Raw genomic sequence first — 25,822 nt, forward strand, 5'->3', positions numbered from 1 at the left:
TATTTCTTCATAATTATACAGGTTATGCTGTAAGCTGACACTGAACATATTAAAATATGAGTAAGTGGTTTCCGTCTGCCTAACAGACCATTCCATTCTGTTGTATATGTTCCTGGGCTGGCATTTGTTTTGGAAATTATGCCTATGCTTTTCAAAGAGAAGAAAAGGGGATCTACCTTTCTTCTTCTGACATTTTCCCCATATTTTCTCTTGAAGGCACCTCATGAATAAGTTAATAGTGAGAAATCTTAGTTAATTGGCAAGTGGTGAAGGCTAGTGCAACATATATAACACATGCTACAACCTGATTTTGATCTTCCTGGGTGTTTTATTGAATTTAATGTAGATTGTTAGCTCCATGGGCAGAGATGTGCCTTTGTTTGTTTATGTTCTCTCTGGAAAGTGTCATGGGAATGGTGGCACTGCATAAATTAATAGTAATTTTCATACTGGCTGGAAAAGAGGTTTTAGACAAGCAGTTGTGACACAGTGCTGAATTTAGTACATACTTAACAGTGTGGGAGGCATCCAATTTCAGGGCTAAATTGTATCATCAAGTTAATGTGAAATTGTCCACATGAGTTAATTGTGCCACCCCTTGAAAATTCACTAAGAATATTTTATTTTTCAAAATGTAATGGCCCAAGTTATTGTGTGAGATGATTTCAGCAAATGGTCAGTTTTATTCTACTCCATGGCACTTGATCCCTGGATTTATTCACTTATTTTACTTGTCTGAGGAAGGACAAGATTACATGTCTTCATGGGCTGATTAAATGGATGGTTTTCTGGTCAAATATCTCTTCTTCTGGAACTGAGGATAGCTGTATGTCTGTGTACCTCCTGTTACATTTGAAATGCTCACCTGCCCTCAAGGGCTGCATTGGCAAAGGTTGACACATGCAATCATGACTCTTATCCACCCTGGTACCATGTACATGTTGAGTTGTACACATGAGCCTTACCTGATATACAGTTTGGTGTAACCTAAGCCTGTGCATTCTTATAAGTGGGGTCCACCAAAGGATTGCCTTGTCTTCTTTTGCGGCTTAGTGCAAAGGATTCTCCTGTGGTTCTCTTGCTCACTTGAGTGATATGAAATTCCAGCTTTAAGGTGACGAGAGAATATGGAAGATGGATAGAATATTGAAATATCTGTCTATTTACAAATGTATAAACTGAGCATTGAAATAAGGCACCCAGACACAGAACTAGTCTGTAAGGCAACACTAAAATTCCCTTAGAATGTATGTATGTATGTATGTATGTAAGCAATTCTGAAAACACATTTCAAACATAATAAAACAGAGACACAACACAACACATTAAAAGCTCTGTTGCAAACTATCAAAAACCAAATGCTTCCCTAAATAAAAAGGTATTTACCTGTCAGCAGGAAGACAGCAGGAAGGGGCCATCTGGACCTGCAGAGGAAGGGGATTCCCCAACTTGGGACCAGCCACTGAGAAAGCTCTTTTTCATGTCGCTACCAAATGTGCCTGTGATGGTGTTGGAACTGAGAGAAAGCTTTACGGTGCAAATCTGAAAGCTCAGGGTCATTTGGGCGGGTTACAGACCGCTGAAAAGTAGCTGCCTGCACCCGCCCGTTTCCCCGCCAGATCGGGGCCTCAGCAGCCAGAGCAGTAGCCGCTGAGGCCCTGATCCGCCTCTTTCCAGGCTGTGGGGAAGCGGCAAAACGCCACAAAACAATGCCTGGAAAGGGGTGTCTTTGGGGCTCCAAGCCCCAAGGACACCCCACGATGGCAGGGAGGAGGAGAAAGGGGCCGCTTGGCCCCTTTCTCCTCTGCGTCGCTGGTCGCAGCCGTCTGAAGACTGCGCCCAGTGACGCAAAGCCAGGAAGGAGCTCCAAAAGGGAGCTCCTTCCGGGGCCTTGGAAAGGGCGCACTAGGCGCCCTGGCGCGGCCCCAATACGTCACAACCACGCCGCCTTGTTTGGAGGCGGTGCGGTCGTGACGTAGTGATGGCAGCGGCCATGTGGAATGGCCGCCGCCATTTTCTACGCACAGAGCGCGTGCTAGGGTTAGGGGCGTCCGGAAAGGACTCCCCTTTCTAACCCTAGTACGCTCTCGTCGCATACTTTAAGGCCCGTTTGTAACAGGCCGTAGAGAGATACAGTCTTTAAGATAGTCTGGACCCAAGATATGTAGGATTTTCAGGGTTATAACCAGTACTTTGACATCTGCCTGAAATGGATGAGCAGCCAATGTAGCTGTTTTAGCAATGATATTATATTTTTGTTATAATCTGCTCCAGTCAACAACTTGGCTGCAGCATTTTGGACCCACTGAAGAGTCTCACAAACCTACAATTCCCAAAATTCCATAACACTGAGCCATGCCATTTAAAGTGGTTTCAAATCGGATTATTTCTGTATTGCAGATACAGGCTGAACCTTCTCTGACAGCATTACAACCGCCACACTTTGCATTTACTCATGAAAGGAAGGCAGGTAGGTGTGTGTTGAGCAGCTAGTAGCAAGTTATCAGTTCTATATTCAGAAACTGGCATAGTCAGAATTCATCAGTGCTAATTTAAAGAACCATTGCTTATTTATCTGTACATTTTAAAATTCAGTTATTTGTTTATCTGCTGACATACAAGAACCTACAGCATGTGTCTCTTTACCTTGTACAACTTCAATAACTTTCCCTCAATATGTATTTTATTTCAAAGTTTTGGAATTCATGAGAAAATATAAGAAGTATAAGTTAAGATGAATAGAAATGAGGGATTTAAAAAAAAAAGAAAACATTTCCCATAATTTCTACTAACTTCTTAACCTGAAATTTAGCTCTAAATTTCCCATAATTAAAAATAGTCAGTTTTAGATCAAATTCAGTGTTTATCTTAAAAACTTATTTTTTTTTAAACTAAGGTAGCAGATGGACATTGGTCACAGGCTATTCCCACCCCCTTCTTCCTGAAGAGATGAGTGTAATGCTGATTCCAACATTTTCTGGATTGGGAACACCCTAGGAAAGCTCAGCATGTTGATGTGTCCAAACACCAGCTGTTGTTTCTGCCACTGTTATTTCAGAGAGTAATTATCTTGTGTGTTTGTGCAGCCCTTCTATTTTAAGTGCTCAATACCACACTGAAAACACACCCTCCAATTTCCTAGCCTTTGAACTTTTAAAATCTATCCCGGAATTACCAAGGATACCAAAAGTACATTATAAGGTTTGATACACTCAGTCTATACAATTATACGAACTATGGTTAAAACATGAACTTTTGTTCCTGCATAACATATGCAAACTGTAGAAAAGGAACTTAATGTCAAGAGACTTTGACCTGACCAATGTGGAAAACAATTTTGGGATGCTTTTACCAAGTGTGTCCCTGGGCTCCCAAACAGCTCTAGACCTCCTCCACATTTCATAACTACCCTTTTCCTGATCTTTCATCATCACAAAAGATAGAGAGATTGTGAATTTCTTCTCCTGATAGCTTCCAGGATGGGCAATTCACCTTTTCAGTAGGTTGCAGAATCATCCTACTGTTTAACATGAAAACAAACAAACTTTCATTTCTCTGAAAATGCCAGCCACAGATGCTGATGAAATGTCAGGAATAAACTCTTCTAGAACATGGCCACATAGCTAAAATAATAATAAAAAAAACACATTAAAAACTATGAATGTCGGCCATGAAAGCCTTCAACTTCACAAACAAACCTTTTTTCACAAGCAGATTTTTTCCCTTTTGGCAGTCCATGGAGGGTTATTAGGGGCATTTGCAGTGTAGGGAGGATATTTAGTGCCTCTAACCAAACTAAAAACCCCATAGGACCCAGCCATGTCAGTTAAAGTGGAATTGCAGTTTTATAACTGCACAGTCTAAAAGAGCACTTTGAACTTGAACTAAACCATAGTTTGAGCCTCCAAATGTGTAAAAGGCAAAGCGTGGTTTAAAGCTGTTTCTCAGCTTTCATTTCCCACTCTTTCATCTTTGTAAGTGAACTCTTGTTTCCATGGTGCAGCAACCTTGGGAGACAGTGGCCCCATAAAGACAGGCCAAAATAAAGCTGGTTCGGGTCACTTTGGAGGTATTCTGTTTAAATGATGCATGCGTACTAAGAATCCAGAAGCCGCGCCAAAGCCTCGATCCAGCACTAAGGACTGGAGTGCAGCTTTGGTGCAACTTCTGGACACTTAGGATGCATGCATCATTTAAACAGAATACCTCCAAAGTGACCTGAAGCAGCTTTATTTTGGCCTGTCTGTATGGGGCCAAAGTGATCATAATTGTGGTTTATCGGTTCAGGCTCAACATAGTTGATCTTTCTTAAGCATGGCTCTGTATGATGTTTTAGTTGAACCCCTGCTATGATTAAGGAAAAAATTCAGTAGATTTTATAGAATTGTTTGTCTGGATACTGCCCCACTCCCAGTTTCTATAAGAAACTGAAATAAGTGCACCTGGTTTTGCCCTTCTTACTGAAACAACACTCTTCCAGGCTTATAAAACTAAACATCTGGGCTAAGAGAAACCATGGTTAAGCAGTTAACACACATCAGTTAACCAGTGAACTATGATTAAAAGGTTGTAAGCATTGGCAAAAATAAAGCAGTTTCACCCTGTTTCGAGCCTCAGGTATATATATGATGCACAAGGCCAAAACTGGGTGAAACTTGAATGAAGCTGTGCTCCATGTGAAAATATGGAGCAAAATAAAGCTTTTTGGCTCCATGCTAACATGGAAACTGTGTATTATCACACTGGCATATTACCAGCACAACGAGAGCACAGGGATGTGGGAAGGCCCAGGTGGTTTTTGCAAGGGGTCTGGACCATGTGCCTTGTGCCTGGTGAGATGCAGCTGCTGGTGATATTGCTCACCATACAGTGTTTTCTTTTTGTCAAACATACTGGTGCATGGCCAGATGCACCAGCGAGCCATCACACACTCCATGATGCAAAATTATGACAAACGGCAGTTTGCCAATAATGCAATGCATGTAATCAAAACATGGAATGAAGGAGGGGAACAGGGGGTATGTTGAGGGGGCCCTCCATGATTGCGCTTTGCCAGTGTGTCACTGGATATACCAATACCCTGTATGGGCGGTATATCACTCGTGCGACTGTATGGCTGGTCACATGGAGCATCCAATGGGATACCAGCTGGGTGGGACAAGGGAGGTAATTGGCAATCACCGACAGTGTGTTCATTTGATGGTGCACATGCTTGGGGAGGAGGCACCCCTCCAAAAAAACTAAGCAGCACGACTTGACGTCACGTGATGTGGACTGCCCATGAGTGGGCTGCCCATGACCCATGGGCTGTGTGGACAGCAGGGGTTCCAGATGAACTGGAAAACCTGGTAATGGCTCTGTTTTTCCTTTCCATCTGCTCAACCCCAAGTCAGGAGGGAGATTTCCCTAGGGGATAGGAGGAGCAGCACGTTTCCATATCTGGTCTTTGATTTCTTAAACACAGTTTAGAGAGAGTCAGTGTTATGACAGCACTAACCCAAGCTAGAAAACCATGTCAGTTGCAGGAATTCTATTCCTCCCCACTGCATGCACACACCCCCAAACATTTTTATTCTTACTGGACCTCTATTTAGATTTTATTTCTGTACTATACAATATTTAGAATATATAAGGAAATACAAATAAGCTGTAAAGTTTTCCCTGTATTATGAAAAGCATCACCACCATGGGTCTCAAATAATGTTTAAAATCTGTCCAATTAAATAAAGGCACAAAGTCCTTTAAAAACCTCACTGTTGTTATTTTACCTCTGCAATTGCACCGTCAATATTGATGCTTCAAGAAAATTGTTATTTTGTAGGAGGATGGAAAGACTTGTGGAGTAACCAGAAATGGAGGCAGTTTAATCCTGCGCATTAAACAACGCTGTGTTGGGTTGATAGGTGATTCTTTATGTTGCTGATATTATTGTATTTCAAATGAAATTTTCTTATTTTTATATGACTTCATTGAGGGGAAATAAGGTGCATTACACTGCAGAGGGAAAGGCTGCTCAACGTTCGGGGTTCTTAATCAATCATAGGTTACATCTCAGTAATGGGTAAGGTCTAGATGGTCCTTTAATAAGACTGTAAGAGTCCTTTGAGACCCATTAAATGATATTGGAAGGGGTTGGGAGTGAACAATCAGGTTCTTTTATGAGCTTCCTTAGAGGAGGTTGTCAGATGGGCAGGGGGAAATTGTAGAGTTTATGGACCATCCTCTGAGGCAAATGATGTTAGTGTGGTAAATGTCATTATACTTTATGGGACTAAACAGGTTTCAGTGTGCATTGAATACATACTGCTTTTTAGCAATCTACTCTACAGATTGTTTGAACTAAAGAACCTGGCATCTTTCCTTCTAAAACAAAGCAATAATAAAGGATATTCGAATACTGATTTTTGTCCCTCTGGTTTTAGTGGGACATTTTTTATTTTATTTTATTTTGGCTTCTATTTGCATACATCTGAAGCATGGCTTGGCATGTGTGCACTGCTCAATAATTTTACAAGTGAGCATACAAAGGAAAAAGGGAAAGGGAAAGAGGAATATAGCAGCAATTTAAAGAGTAACTTGTTTATTTTAGCATGAGCTTTTGTGGGTTATCAGTTCACTTCTTCAGGTGCACTGACAGAGTGATAGCAAAGTGGTATAAATGACATAATTATAGTAAAGGAATTGGCATAGTTTTGTTAATGATGGTGGCTGAGAAGTAATACTAAGAAGGTTGCTTTTTAAAAAGCCCTCTCTTGTTCTTGCAGCACTGGGTTATTACAGTGCAGGGGAAAATGCTCAGTCAAGGGCTAGTGACCCCAGTTTCAGGTGTTCTAGATATTGTTGGATGATCTACACTTATTTCAACCTATTTCTATCACAGGTTCAAGACTGACACAATCTTTGCAAGCCAGCGGATAGATTTATTGGGAGAGTAGATCATTGAGGAAAGTGTGTCCTTCTTAACCCCTCTGTGGTTTTCCATATAACTGACTAGGTTATATCATTTTTGATCACTTGTTCGGGATGGGATTTGAGGCCATTGTTTACTATGGGTCCATTCTTGCCTGGTGTGAAAATTGTAGAAAATTGTGCTAAGAAACTAGCTTGTGGGATCCATTTTGTCCTCCATAGTGTTTAACAAGTTTACATGGGTCCAGGGACTAGGAAGACCAGTGATATCTGTCATGGAATCTCCTGGTACTGGGGTTTTCCTTCTTCCAAAGTAGTGGTGTCCTTATGATCCTTACCTTGCCTTATATCAGTGGAATCTTGGGCCAGAGATATCTTGCAATAAAAATGTATGGATAGATTTATTATTTATTTTTAATTTTATTTTTTAAAACAGTTTTCCTCTTCCATAAAATACAGCCATAAACAAACTCTCAGTACTACTACTTTACACTCTAGACTAACTCGATGCAATATATACATACAACATCTGTATCTACTCAGTCCCACCAAACTATCCCCACACCACATTCAATCTCACAACATCAGTTGTAATGTATGCATAGATTTACACATATGCCTGCAGAAAATATTGTGTTACTTTGGAAAGTGATGGATGGAAAGATATGCAAATAAAAGGGAAGGGAGAAGAAGCTCGTTTTGGATATACAAATGTGAATAAGTCATGTGCCTTGTAGAAAAAAATGCATATTATTTTCCATATTGTTTTTCACCAAAAATATTCAGTGTATTAAAAAAAACCTGGAAAGAATGTTTGGCAGATGATGGAGTGAATGAGAATAACTGGCATTCTGAAATATATGCAGATTGGATTATGTTTGATTGTTAGCAGGGACCAGTTCTGCTCAGTTGGACTAACCATAGGCTGTTCCAAATTCAGTGGCAAATTTCCATGGCAAATTTCAGCAACAAAGCTGAAACAGCAATTAAAACAAACAAGGAATTCTTGTTTTAATGGGATTTTCTCAGTTTGATGGGAAACTACAAAAAACCATGTAAAGCAAGGATTTTAGATTTGCTTCCATGCCTTTTCCCACCTTCCCACCAAAATTTAGTGGTATGATTTGCTACCAGTTTTCAGTGGAAGTGGGACATGTGTTGCATGCTCCTGATCTACATAAAAATAGGTACTGTTCATAGTTTTCCAGTCTGAGACCTTCAGGACATGGATGATATTATCTCACTCCATAGAGGTTTGAATCATGGTGTCTGGGAGCCATATTTGGATGAAATATCAGTAAAGATATTGAAAGAAAATACTTGGAGTCATGAAAATTGTGAATACAGAAATAGGATTGCTGCCTGTCTCAGATTGGATTGCATTTCCCTAAAAATTTCAAGCTTACTAATTTTATTTTATTATAGTTTTATCATCTTTAGCTACTCAGGTAAATCAGTTTTGAACCAGGGATGGCTGGTAGAAATAATTTTATAAATAAAAACCTTAATAAAATATTGTGTGATTATTATAATTGTGTACAATAACTCAGGTTTAGATCACAAGAGTTGTCCATTTAAATGATATTGCTATAGAGTCAGCTGAGTTACCAATCATGTGGTCAGAAGCACAGCCTGTGCACAAACCAAGACATTATACATTTTTAGAGCTATTAACTTTGACCTATCTCTTAACAGATTGGGGTAATTGTGCATGATGAATGGCTAATTAAGGCTGTGTGGTCAACCTTTTCTAACTAATGGATCTTTCTATGTACCATTGATATAATCCAGAGAAAAAGAGGCAGTGCACATTAGAAAATCTTTAAAAATTCACTTCCTTTGTCAGCATTGAGTGCTTCTTGTTTTGTGTACTGCTTCTACATAATAGGGCTTGCTGTTGTTGTGTGCCTTCAAGTTGTTTTCCATTTATGGCAACCCTAAGGTGACCCTGTCATGGTGTTTTCTTGGCAAGATTTGTTCAGAGAAGGTTTGCCATTGTCGTCCCCTGAGGCTGAGAGCTTGGGACTTGCCTAAGGTCACCCAGGGGGTCCATGGTTGAACCGGGAATTGAGCCCTGTTCTCCAGAGTCGTAGTCCAACATTCAAACAACTATACCATGCTGGCTTCCTACAATAGGGCTACAGATATGTATTTTACCATTCTTATGGTCTGTTGTACAATTGAGTCATACCCAGATAAGATGAAGGATGTTATGAAAGAAAATGGAGAAGTTTACATTAATAAGATTGTTCAACACATTTTCATTGATTTTTCATTCTGTGTGGCTTTCCAAATTAATATCTGATAATGACTACTTTGCCTGGAGCCATTCATATTCCCCATTCAATTTTTAAAACATAAACTGCCTGATCATTTCTTGTGTGGATGATTAGTTCTGGCTGGAAATAATGCAAAGAAAATTGGATAGATAGGAGGATGAGACAAATGGTGAGCAGAGGTTAAAGGAACGCTCCACAACTATATCAACATTTCATAAATACACCAACGGCAGAACATAATATATGGGATTTCGGCCAGTGCTCACCAGTGATGTCACTGAGGGGGGTGCAGGGGCGGACTGCACCAGGTGACACCCAGAAGGGGGGTGACACCCAGTTGGGCCCTACGCCCCATTTGGTGCAGGAGGGGTCCACGCACACTCTTGCAGGCTGTTCCATCCAGGGCTTCCTCTCCAGGGAAAAAGCCCAGGATTGATTAGGAGGGACAGTTAGCTGCTGCCTGCCCAGTTGCCTTCTGAGTCCAGCATGGAATTGGAAGGCATGGGAGGTGGGAGAGAGGCTGCCTTCTGAGTCCAGCATGAACTCGGAAGGCTAGGGGAGGATGTACTTTTGGCCCCAACCTCATAAGACCTGCCCCCACCCCACCCCAGATGACACTCCAGACTGGTGCTCTGTCAGCTGGATCAACTGAGGATTTGTTAGGGCAAGACATCAGGCAGGTGTTCTGGAGAGCCCCATCAGCCAATCTTTTGCTCTGTCAAAAATGTTTCTGCAGGAAAGCAATAAGTGCAGCTATCTGGGGCACCTAACATGAACACATACAGCCCAGAGAGAATGGGACAAGCTCAGTGGTCAATGACTGTTGAAAGCATACTGTGAAAAGAAAAGAGAAGGGATGGAATTGAATTGAATGGGATATCCTGGAAGAGCATTTGGCTCTTTTTGGAACAAAAGCTCTCTACATTGAGACTTTGCCGCGGTACGTACCACCCCTTTGGTGTGGCCTGCAGCTGCCCCTCCCCTCTCTGGGTTGAGGGCAGGATAGCCTCACTGGCAGCCTTGCGGCCCCAATCCAGAGTTTTTCTTGTCCACAGAGAAGTAGCAAAATGCCTCTTCTCCATGGCATGGAAAAGTGGTGTCCTTGGGGCTTCATGCCCCTGGACACCAGGGAGCCATGGGAGAAGGCTTGGCCCATTTTCCCCCAGCGTCGTTCCCACAGCCGTTTTGTGGTTGTGGAAACAAAGCGCATGCCCAGAAGGAGCTCCGTTTCAGAGCTCCTTCTCACACTGCAGCTAGGCCAGCGTAAGTGGCCTGGGGCGGCGCAGACACATCACACATGTGCTGCGCTCTTTGGACATAATCATGGCAGCCCCCATGTAGATGGTAGGCCTCCATGATTACGGCGTTGCTACATATTAGGGTTGCGTGGTGTGCGGATGCTCCGCCCCTGGGCAACCCTAGTACGTGGCCAGGCCGGTGCAAAGTGCCAGTCTGGATTGCGCCATTGTAATTCTCACTGTTGTAAGTTCCAGATTCATTTGGACAGAGCAAAAGAAACAGAGACAAAGATCATCAGGCGGACATGTGTCAACCTCACCCACAGTACCTCACTTTGAGGAAGAATCTACCAAAGTCAGGCATCAAGTGGGACAGGGAGAGGATTGTCAGGTCAATGGCGTCCCATTCCCTGAGAATTCAGGGCTACTGAGCCCATGGTGGAGGACTGTGTGATGTCATCAGAGTTGGTCTTTTTGATATTGTAAAGCTGGTGAAGCTGCCTTGAGTCCCGGGAGAGAGGCAGGATATAAATTAAGTGATGGATAAATTGTTAGTTTGGGTGAGGGTTAGGAGATAGGTCGGAACATCATCTGGGTCAGCAGACTATGGAAGAGGCATGAGGGTAATAGGCTAAGAAATGGAGTAAAAGCTTGCTAGTCAGGTGATATGGCAACCCACAGCCTTGGGACAGGGAGAATTTTAAAGGTGGCAAAATACACCTGGTGGCTGTTGCATCTCCTGTGGCCTTCCTTATCTACACTACATTTGATATGTGTTTCCGGGCTGTCTGCTGCTGCAGCAGCTTATGGAAAGCTCATTGGTACCCCTTGGGAAATGTTTTTCCCCTGGGCCATGCAACACTGTTCACAGGGCTTGTATAACAACAAGACCCATGAGGCGTCTTGCCTTGTTCCTTTGTTGTTGTGTGCCCTCAAAGTTGTTTGTGACTTATGACAACCCTAAGGTGACCCTATCATGGAGTTTTCTTGGCAAGATTTGTTCAGAGGAGGTTTGCCATTTCCTTCTCCTGAGACTGGGAGAGTGTGACTTGCCCAAAGTCACCCAGTGGGTCTTACGGCTGAGCTGGAATTGAACCTCGGTCTCCAGAGACCAACATTCAAACCACCACACCATGCTGGCTCTCAGAAGATAGGTACCCACTGCTTTAACCATAGGTAGAAGATGGGTATCCATGGCTGAAGCCACTTTATATGCAAAAATCAAATTTATTATTTCCCCTCACCCTCTGACCCTGTACCATTTGCTGTCATATTTGTTTCACCTCCTGAAGACCTAGAGAACCAGAACTATTCCCTGAGACTTCTGCTCAGATCCTGAGACCTGACATCCTTAGAGCAGGAAAAAGAGAGCTCTGGGAGGACAGCTCTTTAGCCTTTTGTTTTTGTTTTTTTAAGGTAGGCCTGTAGCTGTTGCTACGTTTTCTGACCCATGGCATTTGCCAGGTGTAGAATCTCTTTATAGCTGTGATATGTGACCTTTACATATTGCAGAGAATCCAGGGCTGTGTTCTGCTCATTTGTTTCATGTAAAATGCTGGCCAGGCCTTGTGGGTCTCACAGCCATCCTTTTCAAACAAAGTGAACCTTGAAACATACCAAATATGAGCCACATTGAGTCTCATTTTGGGAGAGAGACAGGGTATAGATAAATAAATAAATAAATACTCTCCCCACAGCTAGGAGTTGTAAAAGATGCTGTCCTTCAGGGGAGCAGGTCTGTCACTCTCATTTTGTCACAAAAAAACCTCTGAAAAGCTTAAAGTCAACTCCAGGGTTCTGTGGAACACATTCCCAAAGCCATTGTTCACAGCAATTGCCACTTCTAGAAGCTAAGCGAAGCGAAGTACATTGAATCATTACTAGGAGATAAAAATGAGCATCGTTGGTGCAAATAGCAGCGTTCTCTAATAGGTCTCATTTATTCTTCTCTTTCCCTGGGGCAAACTATATAAAAAGGATGGCAACAGTGCTATGTGTACAATAGAAGTATATAAAATAGAACTGCTGTATAGGAACTCCCAAGTACAGATTCATAGAATATTCATTGCAAAGATGTGCTGGCCCAGGAATGCAAACAAAGTCACTCTATAGACAGTTTAAAAAGAAAAGTGATGCTTTTAGAAATTTAGACATTTATGCCGGTATTTGTGCAAAATGCATAGATGTTTCCTTTCTCCATCTCTCTTGCTGTACATAACATTATTATCTGTATTCTTAATATATGGGTAGTGGGGAGAGAATGTACAATGTGCTGCTAAATCTCTTTTTAGATTTTGTATGCAGTTTCCAAACTGTTCTTGAGCATATGGGCTCTGTAACAGTTGCACGTGAATGCAAGGACTATTCTCCTGAGGCACTTGTGGGGGGTTATATTATGCCACCACTGGGCTGGCTGCTGAATTTTCCACTGATGTAAAAAACAAAAAACAGCAGAATATCAGAGGGCTTTCAAACCCCTTCAGTCTAAGTACGTGCTCTCTGCACATCTTGTCTGCAAGTAAATGCACTTTCCCCAATAATATATAGGCTAGCTATCCTTTGTCTAGTGGTAATGTTGTTCTTGTTGTATTCTGCAGGCCCTTTTCGCATCTGAATACAAGGAGTATTACTGGCTAAAGGAAATGTGAGCGAGCAAAGGCAAACATGACCAATATGCAGGATGCTGTTCAAATGGTTGTGCTGCTGATCAATAGCCTTGGAATATTAGGCTTGGGAACAGTGACAACAGAGGATTCCCAATGTCAGCGGGCTGAGCACCCTGTTATTTCAAGTGAAGGTAAGCAACCAAAAGGGGGCCTTTGCACATGCTATTCTGGGAAGAAGAACAAGATTGACAGTTTTGGCCTTTGGTCCAACTTTCTGTGTTCAGGACATTTAATTTTATACTTGAATTATTAGAAGTCACTGCTCATGGTTGGGCCATGTATTAAGTTTCATTTCTTTGAATTATTGAGCTAATATATAAACATTAAGCATGATAGTTTAACCATATGTACAGTTTTGTCATACGTGTTGTTATCTAATGAGGTGGTACTGTTAAAAATTGTGCAACAAAGAAATGGAACTGTGAATCTTGTTTGGATTGGAAAGTCACTTATGCATCATCTAAATGGCCTGCCATTTACTACAGAACAAGCTACCATCGTACAAACATAGGTTGTCACTACACAGTAGCATATACACACCCCCAGGGTGCCGTGATGCCATGTGCTGCTCCACATGGCCTGCAGCATCATAGCCCTCCTCTGGCACTGTGTCCATATGATGCAGTGCCAAAGGAGCAACTTTGAGTCACATCGCCATGGCTTACATGCCTTTTCCAGCAGCTTTTTGTGGCTCCTTTTTGCGCCCTGGAAAAGGCCGGATCAGGGCTGCATTGTGTGTGGTTGCTGTGGCCCTGATCTTGCAAAAATGGAGGCACCTGCAGGCCGCCCCTTAAAGGAGGTCTGTACAGCCCCCTGGTTCCCTACCCCTGCCTCTTTAGATTGAGGGACATTTTTGCCTCTTGTCAGCTAAATTACTATCTTTTTGGGGGGACCTTCTCATCACCTTCCTTAGGGAGGAATATGGACTTTTTATTGTCTAGGCACATTACTTAATCTGTCATGTTACATTTCAGTCAAGGCATTAACTCTTACATCATTACCAGATTTTTTTTCATGTCCATCTTAGCTACTTTCACAAAGAGGCTTTATTTATGGCTCTCACATTTGTAAAGTATTTTATACATTTGAACCTTAACATCCTCTTGCTTTCTTCCTAGCAGGCATTTCTATACTTAGCACATAGAGGACCTTAAACGTAACATCTGTGGATGAGTGCACAGACATTGTTATACATAGCAGCATTCTCTCTCGCTCTCTCTATTTCTCTGTATCTCTATAGAACTTATCACATTAACTAATAATCTAGTTTATCTCTTCCACCTTGAATTCAGGATCCCGGATGTTATCATACATAAATAGCTGGGATGCTGCTATCCAGATGCATCCTGGGTCAAAGCCTTGCTCAGCCAGCACTTTTTTGAAGTTGGGGAGTTTCCAACTTCAAAAAGTGGGTGCCTGAGCAAGGCTCTGTCCCAGGATGCATCAGGGCGGCAGTGTCCTGGCAAGATTGGTGGTAATTTAGGTATGATAACATCCAGGAGACATCCCAGATCCTGAATTCAAGCCAGAAGAGATAAACCAGTTTATTTGTTATTGGGATAAGCTCCTATCTCTATCTAACAGACACTCATGGAAGATAATAACTTTCCATGGCCATTATAACCCATTGTAGCATCCATTACTATAATAATGATCATTTATCCATTCAGTTAGCTCATCATTGCAGCCTATCTGAGAACAGAGATTCTTTCTTGTTCTCTATTAGCAGTATTTATGGTTATTTATCAGCCAGGGACAACATTATCAGCATTAGAGCTGTTGGTAGTACAGTCCGCCCTTGCCTTACGCAGGGAATCTGTTCCGGACCTCTCCGCATAAGGCGAATTCCGCCTATGCTCGAGCCCCATTAGAAACAATGGGGCTCGTGTGTGGCGGCACGCGTGCGCCCATTCATTTGAATGGCACGCGCTGCCCCTGGTGCCCTGCAAGCACCCCGCGGCTTGAGCGTGTACACTCAAGACCGTGTAAAGTGCTCCCACGTATATCGCGGGTGCACTGTACCAGGGTTAGAATAATTTACTGGAGGCTGTGTAATAGCCCAACTTTTATCTATCAAGTGCTGGTTTTTATAGTATCTTCAGCCTCCGTCTGCCCAATTAGAAGCAATGTCACTAGTCTTGGTCAAAAGAAACAATTATCTTCCCCTCCATTCAGAAATGAGATGGTTCTGGCCCTTTATCAATGACCAATCAACTTCTGCTTCCTGATTGCATCAGCCATCACATATCATAACCCTTTCATACTAATGGAGTAAAAAAAATGATTGTTTACTTCTAGAGATTTGTTTACTTAAAGATTAAAACTGGATTTAACATTCAACAAAAGCAAGATAGGAAGTAGGAGAGCACATATAGGATTGTGATAAAATATTTTTTAGATTATATTGTATAAATGTAAGTGATATGATCTAAGATGATGTAAGATACAAAGTTAATGTTTATCTTTTCTTTTATCTGTCTAATTTATTATTAACTGTACTGAGTGTAATTTGATTACATTAGCCTATTGAATAACAATATTTTATGAATAAAAATAATTTAAAAAAAAGATTTTTATTTTCTTACTTGGGCTGTTTCCCCTTATCACTTTGTTTTTAGTTAGATTGGCTTCATGCCTAGAACTAGCCTGTAAGCCTAGATTCATAATACTATGTTGTCAAACACACAATAAGAGCTGCTTTCTACTTTGAATAGGCATATTTGTTCCCTTGGTAGCCAGGCTTCTGGGTCGCAAATTTTGCAAAATATTCTTCAGATTAGCACACATCCTGTAACAATGGCAGAGGCATGGCTCTGATTCTAGGTATTTTGAAGTTACAGGACCCAGCTTACTTAAAAATTGGTCATGTTTGTTGGGGTTGATGGGAAGTTGGAGTTCAACAACACCTGTGTGTGAGTTGGGGGGGTCAGTTTGCCTCATACCCAAAGGATTGTATTTATATATTGATGTGGTTAACAAGCTTTGCTTTCTTTCCCTGGGCTCCATTTTCACTTGCTCTATTAAGGAGCAGAGACGGCATTGAGACAAAAATGGAAGCTCCACCATTGGCATTTAAGAAGCAGCCATGCTCTAGTTCTCTCCTCCTTTCAAATTTTACTTGCATGTATAGCAGCTAAGTCCTTGATAATAATGACAGGGGAAGGTTGCCATACCTAGCTGTCATGGAAGTAAGAGGTGAGGCGTTAAAAAGGCATCCAGAAACAAGGAGCTTCCAGTACAGCTGCTTTCTGGAAGTATAACTGAATGATAGTTCAGATGGAATTTGGGCGGGTTGAGATGCAAGTAGTGTAGTGGTTTGAGTGTTGGAGTGTGACTCTGGAGACAAGGATTTGAATCCCACTGGGTGACCTTGGGCAAGTCACACACTCTCAGCCTCAGAGGATTGAAGAAATCTTGCCAAGAAAACCCTACAATAGGTTCGCCTTAGGGTCAGCATAAGTCAGAAATGACTTGAAGGCACAGAACAACAGTAGAAATGAGATGCAGGTCCCAAGGGACTCAGAAACTAGAAAGGGGCAAAACATGGAAAGACTGTCTGAGAATAAGTAAGGCATGCTAGCGCTAACACCAGTGCTTGGAAGCATTATGTTTTTGCAGTACAGCTTCCCAAATTCCTGAGCGGTCATGGAAGTTGTACACCAAAACAAATAATAATTAAAAAAAATTAACTATTCCAAATCTGGCTAACATCTGCTCATTCAGCTGGAGCCGTCATGATGACCAATTTGCATTTCACATTCCCAAATTGGTAGCTAAAAATAATTCCATAATCTCTTAACTTCGAAGAAAGATGGGTAGGGAGAAACCACTTAGAAACAGTTGAAGATTACTTGTTCTTAGGAGCCACATTCAGTGGTAAGGTCTGATTCTTAATACTTGAGACCACTTGTTCTTTTTCCTCGTTTTGTTGGATCAGAAATATAGCTGCTTAATCTCTCTCCTTGAATTTTTGTGTGTGTGTGTGGTTTTGCTGCTAATGGGCTTCCATTTCTCCACAGGGAATGTCATAATTGCCAGTGTTATTTCAGTGTACCAGCAGTGAACATATTGGCAATTTTAGCAACTACAAAAGTTAGCAATGGTGCTAAAGAAAGGTGGAGGGGGTATACCAATATCAATGAATGAATGAATGAATAAGGGGAGTAAATGGCACATACGCTGCTAAAAGTAAACAGTGATTACTCAGTGGGGACAGAAAACCTGTAACACCAGCAGGGTGTGTATAAATAATGTCCTAATCTGTTCTTCTTACAACATTTTGTTGAGTAACTGCTGTACATCCAAAGGAAACAAGTTATCACATTGATGCATGCAACTACTAAACTGAGTCCCATGGGTTACTGCTGTAGTAATGAGAATCTGCTAAAATGGGCTCCTTTGTTTCACTTGGCAATTGTAGCAGCTGAAATCATCTTTGTAGTGGAAGATGCCCAGCCCAAGCAGAAGTAACAAAGGAGCCACTTCCTCTTGATAGGAAGACTTTTGTGACAAATTCAGGTACCATACCATCATTGATCCTGCCATCTACACACTAAACTTGAAGATTGTGTTTTCTGAAGGAATGTGGACAGATTGTGGCCAGGTTTGGAAGAACCATGAAGCTGTTTCTATGCATACACAAGAAACTTTTCTCTCTTGTTTTGGCTCTCCTTCCCAACAGCTGCTTTCCCTATATTTTCCCCAAAGCCACTCATTGCAGCCAGAAAAACTTCCCAACACAGCATTTTAAGGCTTTTGCCTGAAGGAAAAATCAGCAGCCTCATGCTTGCATGTTGAGGTTAAGCTAATAGGCAGATCTTATTTAAATTTTGATTAACCATCTGCCTTTAAACCAGTCAGACTGCAATCTCTATGTAACTCCCATTGGACATATGCAGTACTTACATCTGATTCTGTGTGCATAGGAAGGAGCTGTAAATCACTTATTTTATTTCATTTTGCAAGGATTAGGAACCTAAGCAAAGCTTCTTCTTCTTCTTCTTTTTATTTTAAAAAAGGTATTTTGCTTTTTTGAAATATGTGACACATGGGTTGATGGCAAACTGGCATAAATGGGGATTAATTGAATGACATCTCCTGTAGCAGACGGCAGAACAAATGCAGCAAAACTTTTTACAGACTGCTGGAATTGGCCTGATGACATATGGAATGGGAGATCCGTTTAAAATGTAGTTCTCTGTCTCTTGTTTCCTTGCCCATATGAAACTGAATTTTTGATTGAACACATGGTCTAATGAAGGTGATAAATTTGATTTTTCATATTGTTGCTCATGAGTGACTATTAGGGAACATTCTGTTATACTGGAAAGGGCTTGGCATACCTCAAAGTACCAAGTGTCAAGGTTTTCACTTTGTCATTTCAAGTTCCTCAGTGCAAGAGAACATCTTCACTCAGTTGGAGTCACTGGATATGAAAACAACAATGTTTAGGTCAGGAAGGTGGGATAGAAATGGATATGGAAAGAAAATTAGAAGAAAAACACCAGATTGGAAAGATTGCATTCACACATTGTAGTACTACTTAGGTGCCATATGCCTTCAAAGACTGTTAGTGAAGAGCTTTGGCTGGTGGAAAACACAGAACCCTCTCAGGAAGATGGCATCTTCAGAAAAATAGTATATCAATGCTCTAGCTATATGCAGCCCTTTCAGCAGAATTTAAGGTTCTGGTCACAGCTTTCTTACCTGGGCCCATTTTGACTCCTGAGACCCATTTTGAAACTTAGAAGATTTTCAGACTTGCCTGCATCACTGGTAAAACGTCTTCCAAAAGTAGCTGAAAGGGCAAAGCAGCCCCTGTGTGTGAACGCTGTGAGCACTCCTTAATCGTCATGGAGGCTCCCTCTAGCGTTCTTCAATCATTGCAAGGGAAGCAGGGAAGCAAGGCGATTTCTCTTAACGCAAACTTTGTCTCCCTCTTCTTCTATGGATTTTTTTTAGTAACATCATTATTTCAATTCATACTCCTTGCTTTCCCCTCCATTTTATTTCTCCTGTCCTTTGTTTCACTTGTCATCTTTTTTCTTCCCATCCCACTTTTCCAATTCATACTCCTATTTGCTATTTTGTAGATTAGAGATGCACAATACAGCCCATGTTTTATGCTGGTGCGTCATACGCAGCTTTCAGCATACGCTGAAAGCCGCACCGGAAGAGCCCGCTGCATGCCCTGGAAGAACTAATGGGGTGCTGCATACGCTGATTTCTCCTTACGCAGAGGGATCTGGAATGGATCCCCGCGTGAGGGGAGGGCGCACTGTATAGTTTAGCCTTCCAAGTATTTTAGACTTCAGCTTCTAGAATCCCAGACCAGTGGCCAAGATGGCTGAGGTTTATGGATGCTGAAGTGCTAAACACCTGGAGGACCAGAGTTTGGGAATCACAATCCCACATGAACAACTTCAACCTCAGGCTTTTCATCTCCTCACTGGAAGTGTGAGGCTTTCATTTCTCCATAAGGACACCAGTGAGGAAGTGCCTGTCTTCCAACCACTTAAGCTCTGATGGGTCTTGTTTTAAGCCTTATCCCTTCATCCTCCACTCTTTAAATTATTTTTTCTTGCTTTCCAGTATTAACCGTAACTGTGTGTTGGGATCCACATGCATGTGATGGCCTTTCCCATGACCAGAGTCTGATAACAGTTAGGCTAGAATTGGTTAACCAACTCTCCTTCTCCAACTCAACTCAAACTTCCCATCTCTGGGAGTGAAGGACTAAAAAGAGAAGCAGTAGTAGGGAGAAAGAAAATAACTGCCCTAGGACCTCAATCTTAATCTGCAGATCTTGGAATAATTACTTTTTGGAGGCCTATAGTTTCCCCAGCCAGCATGACCACAGGGATTCTGGGAACTGTAGTTCAGAATTCCATTTCCCCCCGAGCTCTGGTACTAACCATCAACCATAGCAACTTGGAATGGGGTGGAAGGGCTTTCTTGGGCCCCCCTCTTCACTTGAGGTAGCAATGGGCAAGTGTGGATCATGAGGTGTTGTTGTACTACAACACTCAACAGCCCTACCCAGCATAGACAGAGGTAAAGGATTGTGTGATGTTTAGTCCAACCATCTGCTTGAGGTGTTAACAAGGGGAAGTGGCTATTGAGGAACTCTAGGAGTTATCAGGAGTGAAGTGAGCTCCTATCCCAAACCCAGCAGTTAGGGACTCTGATTTCTCCAACTTCAGGACAATGATTATGTCTTCCAAGGCTTCCTCCAGTGTTCCAGACCAAATGTGTTTATATTTATGTATGCCCCATTATGTTTTCATTTTATATATGTGCCTAAGTAAACTAAATTTCCTCCTAAATGAGATATTGTAACTAGGGTACAGACAAAGAATGAGAAAAGCTGGCTTGCATGAACTATGGCTTGTACAAATGTAATCAAAACTGGGAAAAGAAGAGAGATGACTGCAGAAAACAGAGGAGGGAAAGAGTCATAATAATAAGAAGTCTTGTAAACATTGGAATTTTGTCAGTGTTTTAAAATCTGGAAGGTGATCAGTGCCCATGTTGTGTAACTTGAGGGCAGTACAGACCGTCCCAAAATGGTGGTCTGCACTCACCCATTTTAACTGCATAACGACACTGCAGCTGCCAAACTGCATGGCGTCCCTCCGCAGTAAAAAGAACATGTTGTCATCATTATCATGGTGGTGCCCATGTGGAGAGGATACTGCCATGATGATGACGCCTGTACGGATTAGGGTTCTGGAGCGTGTGGTTGCCACTCACTCTGGAACCCTAGTTTCAGCACCGGCACACCACTTTTGCACCATAGCTTAGAAGAAACCAGAATCAAAGTCCTAGGACAGATGATTGTACTAGAGCAGTGATAACTTCCTGTTTTATAAGACTATTGTAAAGATTTACTGAAATAATAAAGATAAAGTGTTTGAATGGCATCAAAGGCTATTAATGCAAAAGCTAAGAATTTGTAGTATTAATATTTGAAGTATTAATATTCTGTGATTTCACACACACACACCCTTTTTTTTTGTTCCTATAGAAATTGCTCCCTGGTTACATGTGTTCAGAGCTGAAAATGCTGTTGACTTTTCTCAGATAACGTTTGATCCAAGACAACAAGAGCTTATTGTTGGAGCAAGGTAAGATATTTTTAAAAAGTTGTGTCATGTCAGAAGGCATTGTTCTCTTTTTTCAATGAATATCTGACAAAATATTTGTTTTTAATTCATTCTACTTTATAGATTTAGGGCTCTGAATGTAGATATCAAAATACAGAACACAGATGCTTGTGTATCAGATTTCCACATCCAATATAGAACAGGATTTCTTTATCTGTTTATACTCAGAGGAAAGTCAGTACATGCTGCTTAGAAAGCATTGCTAGAAAAGGCTGAGTTTTCTAAAGCATGAAAGCATTCATAGATCTCAGTCTTGGAGTGCTTCCAGATGAGGCTTTTATTGTTTACATGGCTTTTCTCATTTGTGGAATTTTATGCATGGTTTATAACATTGTTTCCCATGTGTAACGCTCCCATCCTTCCCCACCACTTTTTGGGAGTTTCTTACTTCTTACATTACAAAAAGTACATTAAGGGGAGGAAAGATGGAATAATTGTACGAAGTCTTTTAATTGATATTGCTGGAAGATTTCCATCCAGAAGCACCTTCAGTAACTGCTTCTCTAAGAAAATTAGTTCAGGTAGTTATTAGATACCAGTGGGTCATTGATATCTGCATGGGTTTGGTTCCAGAACCCCCTGTGGATACCAGAATCTGTAGATGCCCAAGTATCACTATATACAGTGGCATAGTAAAATAGTGTCTCTTATATAAAATGGCAGAACCAAGGATTGCATTTTGGATTTTTTTTTTAAAGAAATGATTTGAAGCTGTGATGGTTGAACCCAAGGATACAGAATCCATGGATATGGAAAGCCTAAAGCTGCCTAATCAAATGTACCATGTGGTGCAGTTCAGGCATTACCATTTCAGATGGTAGTGTGGCATTATAAATTGAAATGACCTATTCACAGAGATTATAACCAGATTACAAACAAGGAATGAGAAAAACTGGCTTACATGAACTATGGCTTGTACTGAAAAAAAAAGGCAGCAAAATAGAAAAAAAACCAATAACCTTTATTGTACATAGAAAAATAGTGCATTAAAAGAAAGATTTGACTTTTGCTCCTCTTTGTGATACAGTAGCCTTTTCTCTACCGAGAATATTTTGTAGGGGAAACAAGTAAATATTCCTTTGATAGTATAAAGTGAAGATAGTTGTGTTAGTTGGAAAGCTTCTTCCCCTGCTTAGTGGTACCTTTTTAAAAGCCACCATCCTTTATTTGGAACCAGAGCAGGGCCTATGGTGAAGTAATAATAATAATAATAATAGGTTTTATTTATATACCGCCCAATCACTGGGAATCCGAGCGGTTTACAATAGAGGGGATAACAGACAGTTCCCTGCCCACAGGCTTACAATCTAAAAGACACGACACAAAAGGAGAAGGGAATGGTGAGGGGGGGAGGGAATCAGGTCCAGCATTCTTCTCTCCCTCTGAGGCCTGGACCACGGCAGATGGACCGGAGGGAGGGCTCTTCTTCTTCAGGCTGGCCCCTGATGGCACTGGGCCAGCCTTCTCTCTTCCTCAGAGGCCGAAAGATGACAGTTAGGGAGGGAGGAGCCTCCTTCTTCAGGCTAGCCCCTGATGGTACTGGGCCAGCCTTCATATGTCAATAATATAACTTCTCCCTCAATGAAATTGCCAAAACAATTCTATTTTTAAGTGCAGGAGAAATGTATAAACAGGTGAATGTATATGCACTACTTTTAAAAAAATATCCTGCAGTTGGAGGAGTAAGAATAATGGCTGAATTAGTCAACCATTTCCTAGTAATTATATCTGTCATGTGGACTGTGAAGCTGGCTTACAAATGGTTGCAGAACCTGCTGTCCATCTTCTCCTGGAGGTGGGATTCTTTTTAAAAAAAAATTATAGTTGTTTAGAACTGCCTTGTGAATTTTCAGCAAGAGCCACACGTTGTCTTTTTTGCTGTGAGCATAAGCTCTTACTAACCTCAAGTCAGCCCAGAGAATGAATGAAAGAATGAATGAATGAATGCTGCAAAAAGTAAGACGCACAGTTGCTTAAATTTGCACAGCAGTACCTTAATTTAGGATACAATCAATGAAGATCTTAGCATGCTACAACTTTTCCCTTTCTATTATGTTGGGTTTGGATCCAGCTGTCAACAAGTGCTAACTGTCTTTCTAGAGATTTTCAGTTCAGGGTGAGTTTTAATAATAGTGATTTAAGGAAGTGGCTTCATAGATGATTCACAGCTTCTTTTGTCAGTTGGCATTTCCCCCCAGAAAATCCAACCAAAAAAAGAAGAAGAGATTTTTACTGAAATGATGCTGTTTGAACACAGCCTGCAGCATCACAAACCGCAGCTTGAAGAGATCAAGGTTCCTGCTTATGCATGTTAAAATTCTCATTCTGATTAAATTAATGACTAACACCAATAATGTTCATTGTGTTATGAGGGGGCAGTGCCAAGTATTGCTTCTCAGCTCAGTTTTTTCTATAGTGCAAGCTCACTTGAGCTTCACTGACTCTGGTGACATCCTCCTTGCCTCTAAAAGGAGGCAGAGGGAGCTTTTGGGCAAACTGGTGAAAAGTTGCTATTTGGGCTTTCTTGAAGAGGCCATGAACCTGCATAAAATTTTATTTCTCACTTTGCCCCAACTCATTTATTTTCCCCTGATTTTTATTAGGCTTTTCCTTGCATAGATCCATCCATGACTTCGCTTGTCCTCTGATAAACAAAGCAAAATTGCCAATCTGAGGAGAATAAAATGCATTTCCCCCCCTATAAACATGATAGACAGGCGGAGTGTGTTCTTTTGGTTCTGCTGTTATGCAGTGGTTCTACTCTTTCTTTGAGAGACGAATTTAGAAAATGGTGCTGGGGGACTCCTGTTTGACTCCCTAGCTGTTGGCCTGTGGGGTCCCACAGTGGTCTGTTTTGTCTCACATACTGTTTAACATCACACATGAAACCTCTGGAGAGGTCATCCAGAGGTTGTGGGTGTGGTGACACCAATATGCTGATGACATCCAACTCTCTCTCTCTTCTTTCCATCTGATTCCAAGGAAGCTGTCTCTGTACTGAACCAGTGTCTGTTGTTCATAATGGACTGGATGAGGGCAAACTTAATCCAGACAAGACAGAGATATTCCTGGTCAGTTAAAAGGCAGATCAGGAAATAGGAACTGTGCTGGATGGGGATTAAACTCCCTCTGAAATTTTAGGCTTGGAGCTTGAGTGTTCTCCTGGACTCAGCTCTGAGTCTGAAGGCCCAAGTTTCAGCCTCTGCCAAGAGTCATTTGCACAGCTAAAGCTAGTGTGCCAGTTGTGCCTGTTCCTTGGGATGTCAGATCTGGTTATGGTCACACATGCCTTGATTGCATCCTGTTTGTATTACTGTAATTCACACTACATGGGGCTGCGTTTGGAAACTGTTTGGAAACTTCAGTGGGTTCAAAACGCAGCAGCCAGAATGTTGACCACAACCAGTTACAGGGAGTATATAACTCCTTTATTAAAACTGTCTCGCTGGCTATCAGTTTGTTTCCAGGCCAAAGTGCTGGTTGTGACCTATAAAGCCCAATACGGATTGGGTCCAGACTATCTGAAAGGCCATTTCTTCCCATACGAACCTGCAAAAATGCTAAGATTTTCAAGGAAAGGCTTTCTCTCAGTCTCACTGGCATCACAGGTTCACATGGTGAGGACACAAGAGAGAGAGGCTTCTTTGTGTCTATTCCCATCCTGTGCAGTGCCCTTCCATGGGAGGCTAGGCTGGCCTCCTCCCTGCTTTTCTTTCACCAGCAGGCAGACATTTCTGTGTAAGTAGGCTTTTTTAATGGGTAAGCAGAAAGAGCTCTTTTTACATGTCTGTTTTATTTGCTTTTAACTTTTGATGGCATTTAAATTATTTTACAATGTTTAATGTGGGAATTTAAAAATGTTTTTAAAAAAATTATTGTAAACATTTTTGATTTGCTATTTCTGAAAGCCACTGTGTGTATCCTGCTACAGGAGAAAGGCAGCATATAAATGAAGCAAAAAATAAAATAAATAAAAGGCTTAATAAACATTAAAGGTAAAGGAGTCCTCTCCAGTTTCCCCTCCAGCAACTCTAGGTGGGTCCTCTGTGCTAGCTCAGCAGGCCACACTCAAAGTGTTGAGGGACACATACTGACCATGGATAGCCCATCTCTGACTTAAGAGAGAGTGGATTTAAATGTAAAAGTCTAAAGTGGAGAGATATAAGTGGTTGCACCAAATTGTTACACAGTTCCCATTTCCCAAAAGAGTGAGATGTTTCAGGGACCACATGAATGTGGATTTGAATATGTCTTCAGCCCCCTTTCATGTATGATTTATGTAAAGAAGCCTTAGTGTATGGAACAGAAAACAGAGCAGCAGCACAGCTGATTTTGCTCCTTATGTCATGACTTCCCCTATTGTAGTTTATAATCATAGAGTGGAGAAAATGAGATCAAAAGTGTGGCCTAAGTATGGATTGTGAGAAATCTATATCATTGCATTAGGGATTTCATGTTTTTGCTTTTACACATTGCCCATTTATAGCCCTCAGAGGATAGATGTGTGTATGTATGTGTATTTGTGTGTGAGAGAGGAATAGGAAATTTATTCAAAGCAGCAATGG

The 25,822-nt window shown here is 41.4% G+C and overlaps 1 protein-coding gene across 1 annotated transcript in view; it reads left to right on the forward strand.

Moving 5' to 3' along the window:
* Positions 1-2,398: 2,398 nt before the first annotated feature.
* SEMA5A (semaphorin 5A) overlaps positions 2,399-25,822 on the forward strand; it is a 122,434-nt gene continuing 99,010 nt past the window's right edge. The window contains exons 1-3 of the mRNA XM_042464383.1: positions 2,399-2,470; positions 13,024-13,223; positions 21,119-21,218. Of these exons, the coding sequence (XP_042320317.1) occupies positions 13,091-13,223; positions 21,119-21,218 (233 nt within the window). The 5' untranslated portion in view covers positions 2,399-2,470; positions 13,024-13,090. The remainder of the gene's footprint in view (positions 2,471-13,023; positions 13,224-21,118; positions 21,219-25,822) is intronic.

Source organism: Sceloporus undulatus, chromosome 4 (assembly GCF_019175285.1).
Source record: "Sceloporus undulatus isolate JIND9_A2432 ecotype Alabama chromosome 4, SceUnd_v1.1, whole genome shotgun sequence".
NCBI lineage: Eukaryota > Metazoa > Chordata > Lepidosauria > Squamata > Phrynosomatidae > Sceloporus > Sceloporus undulatus.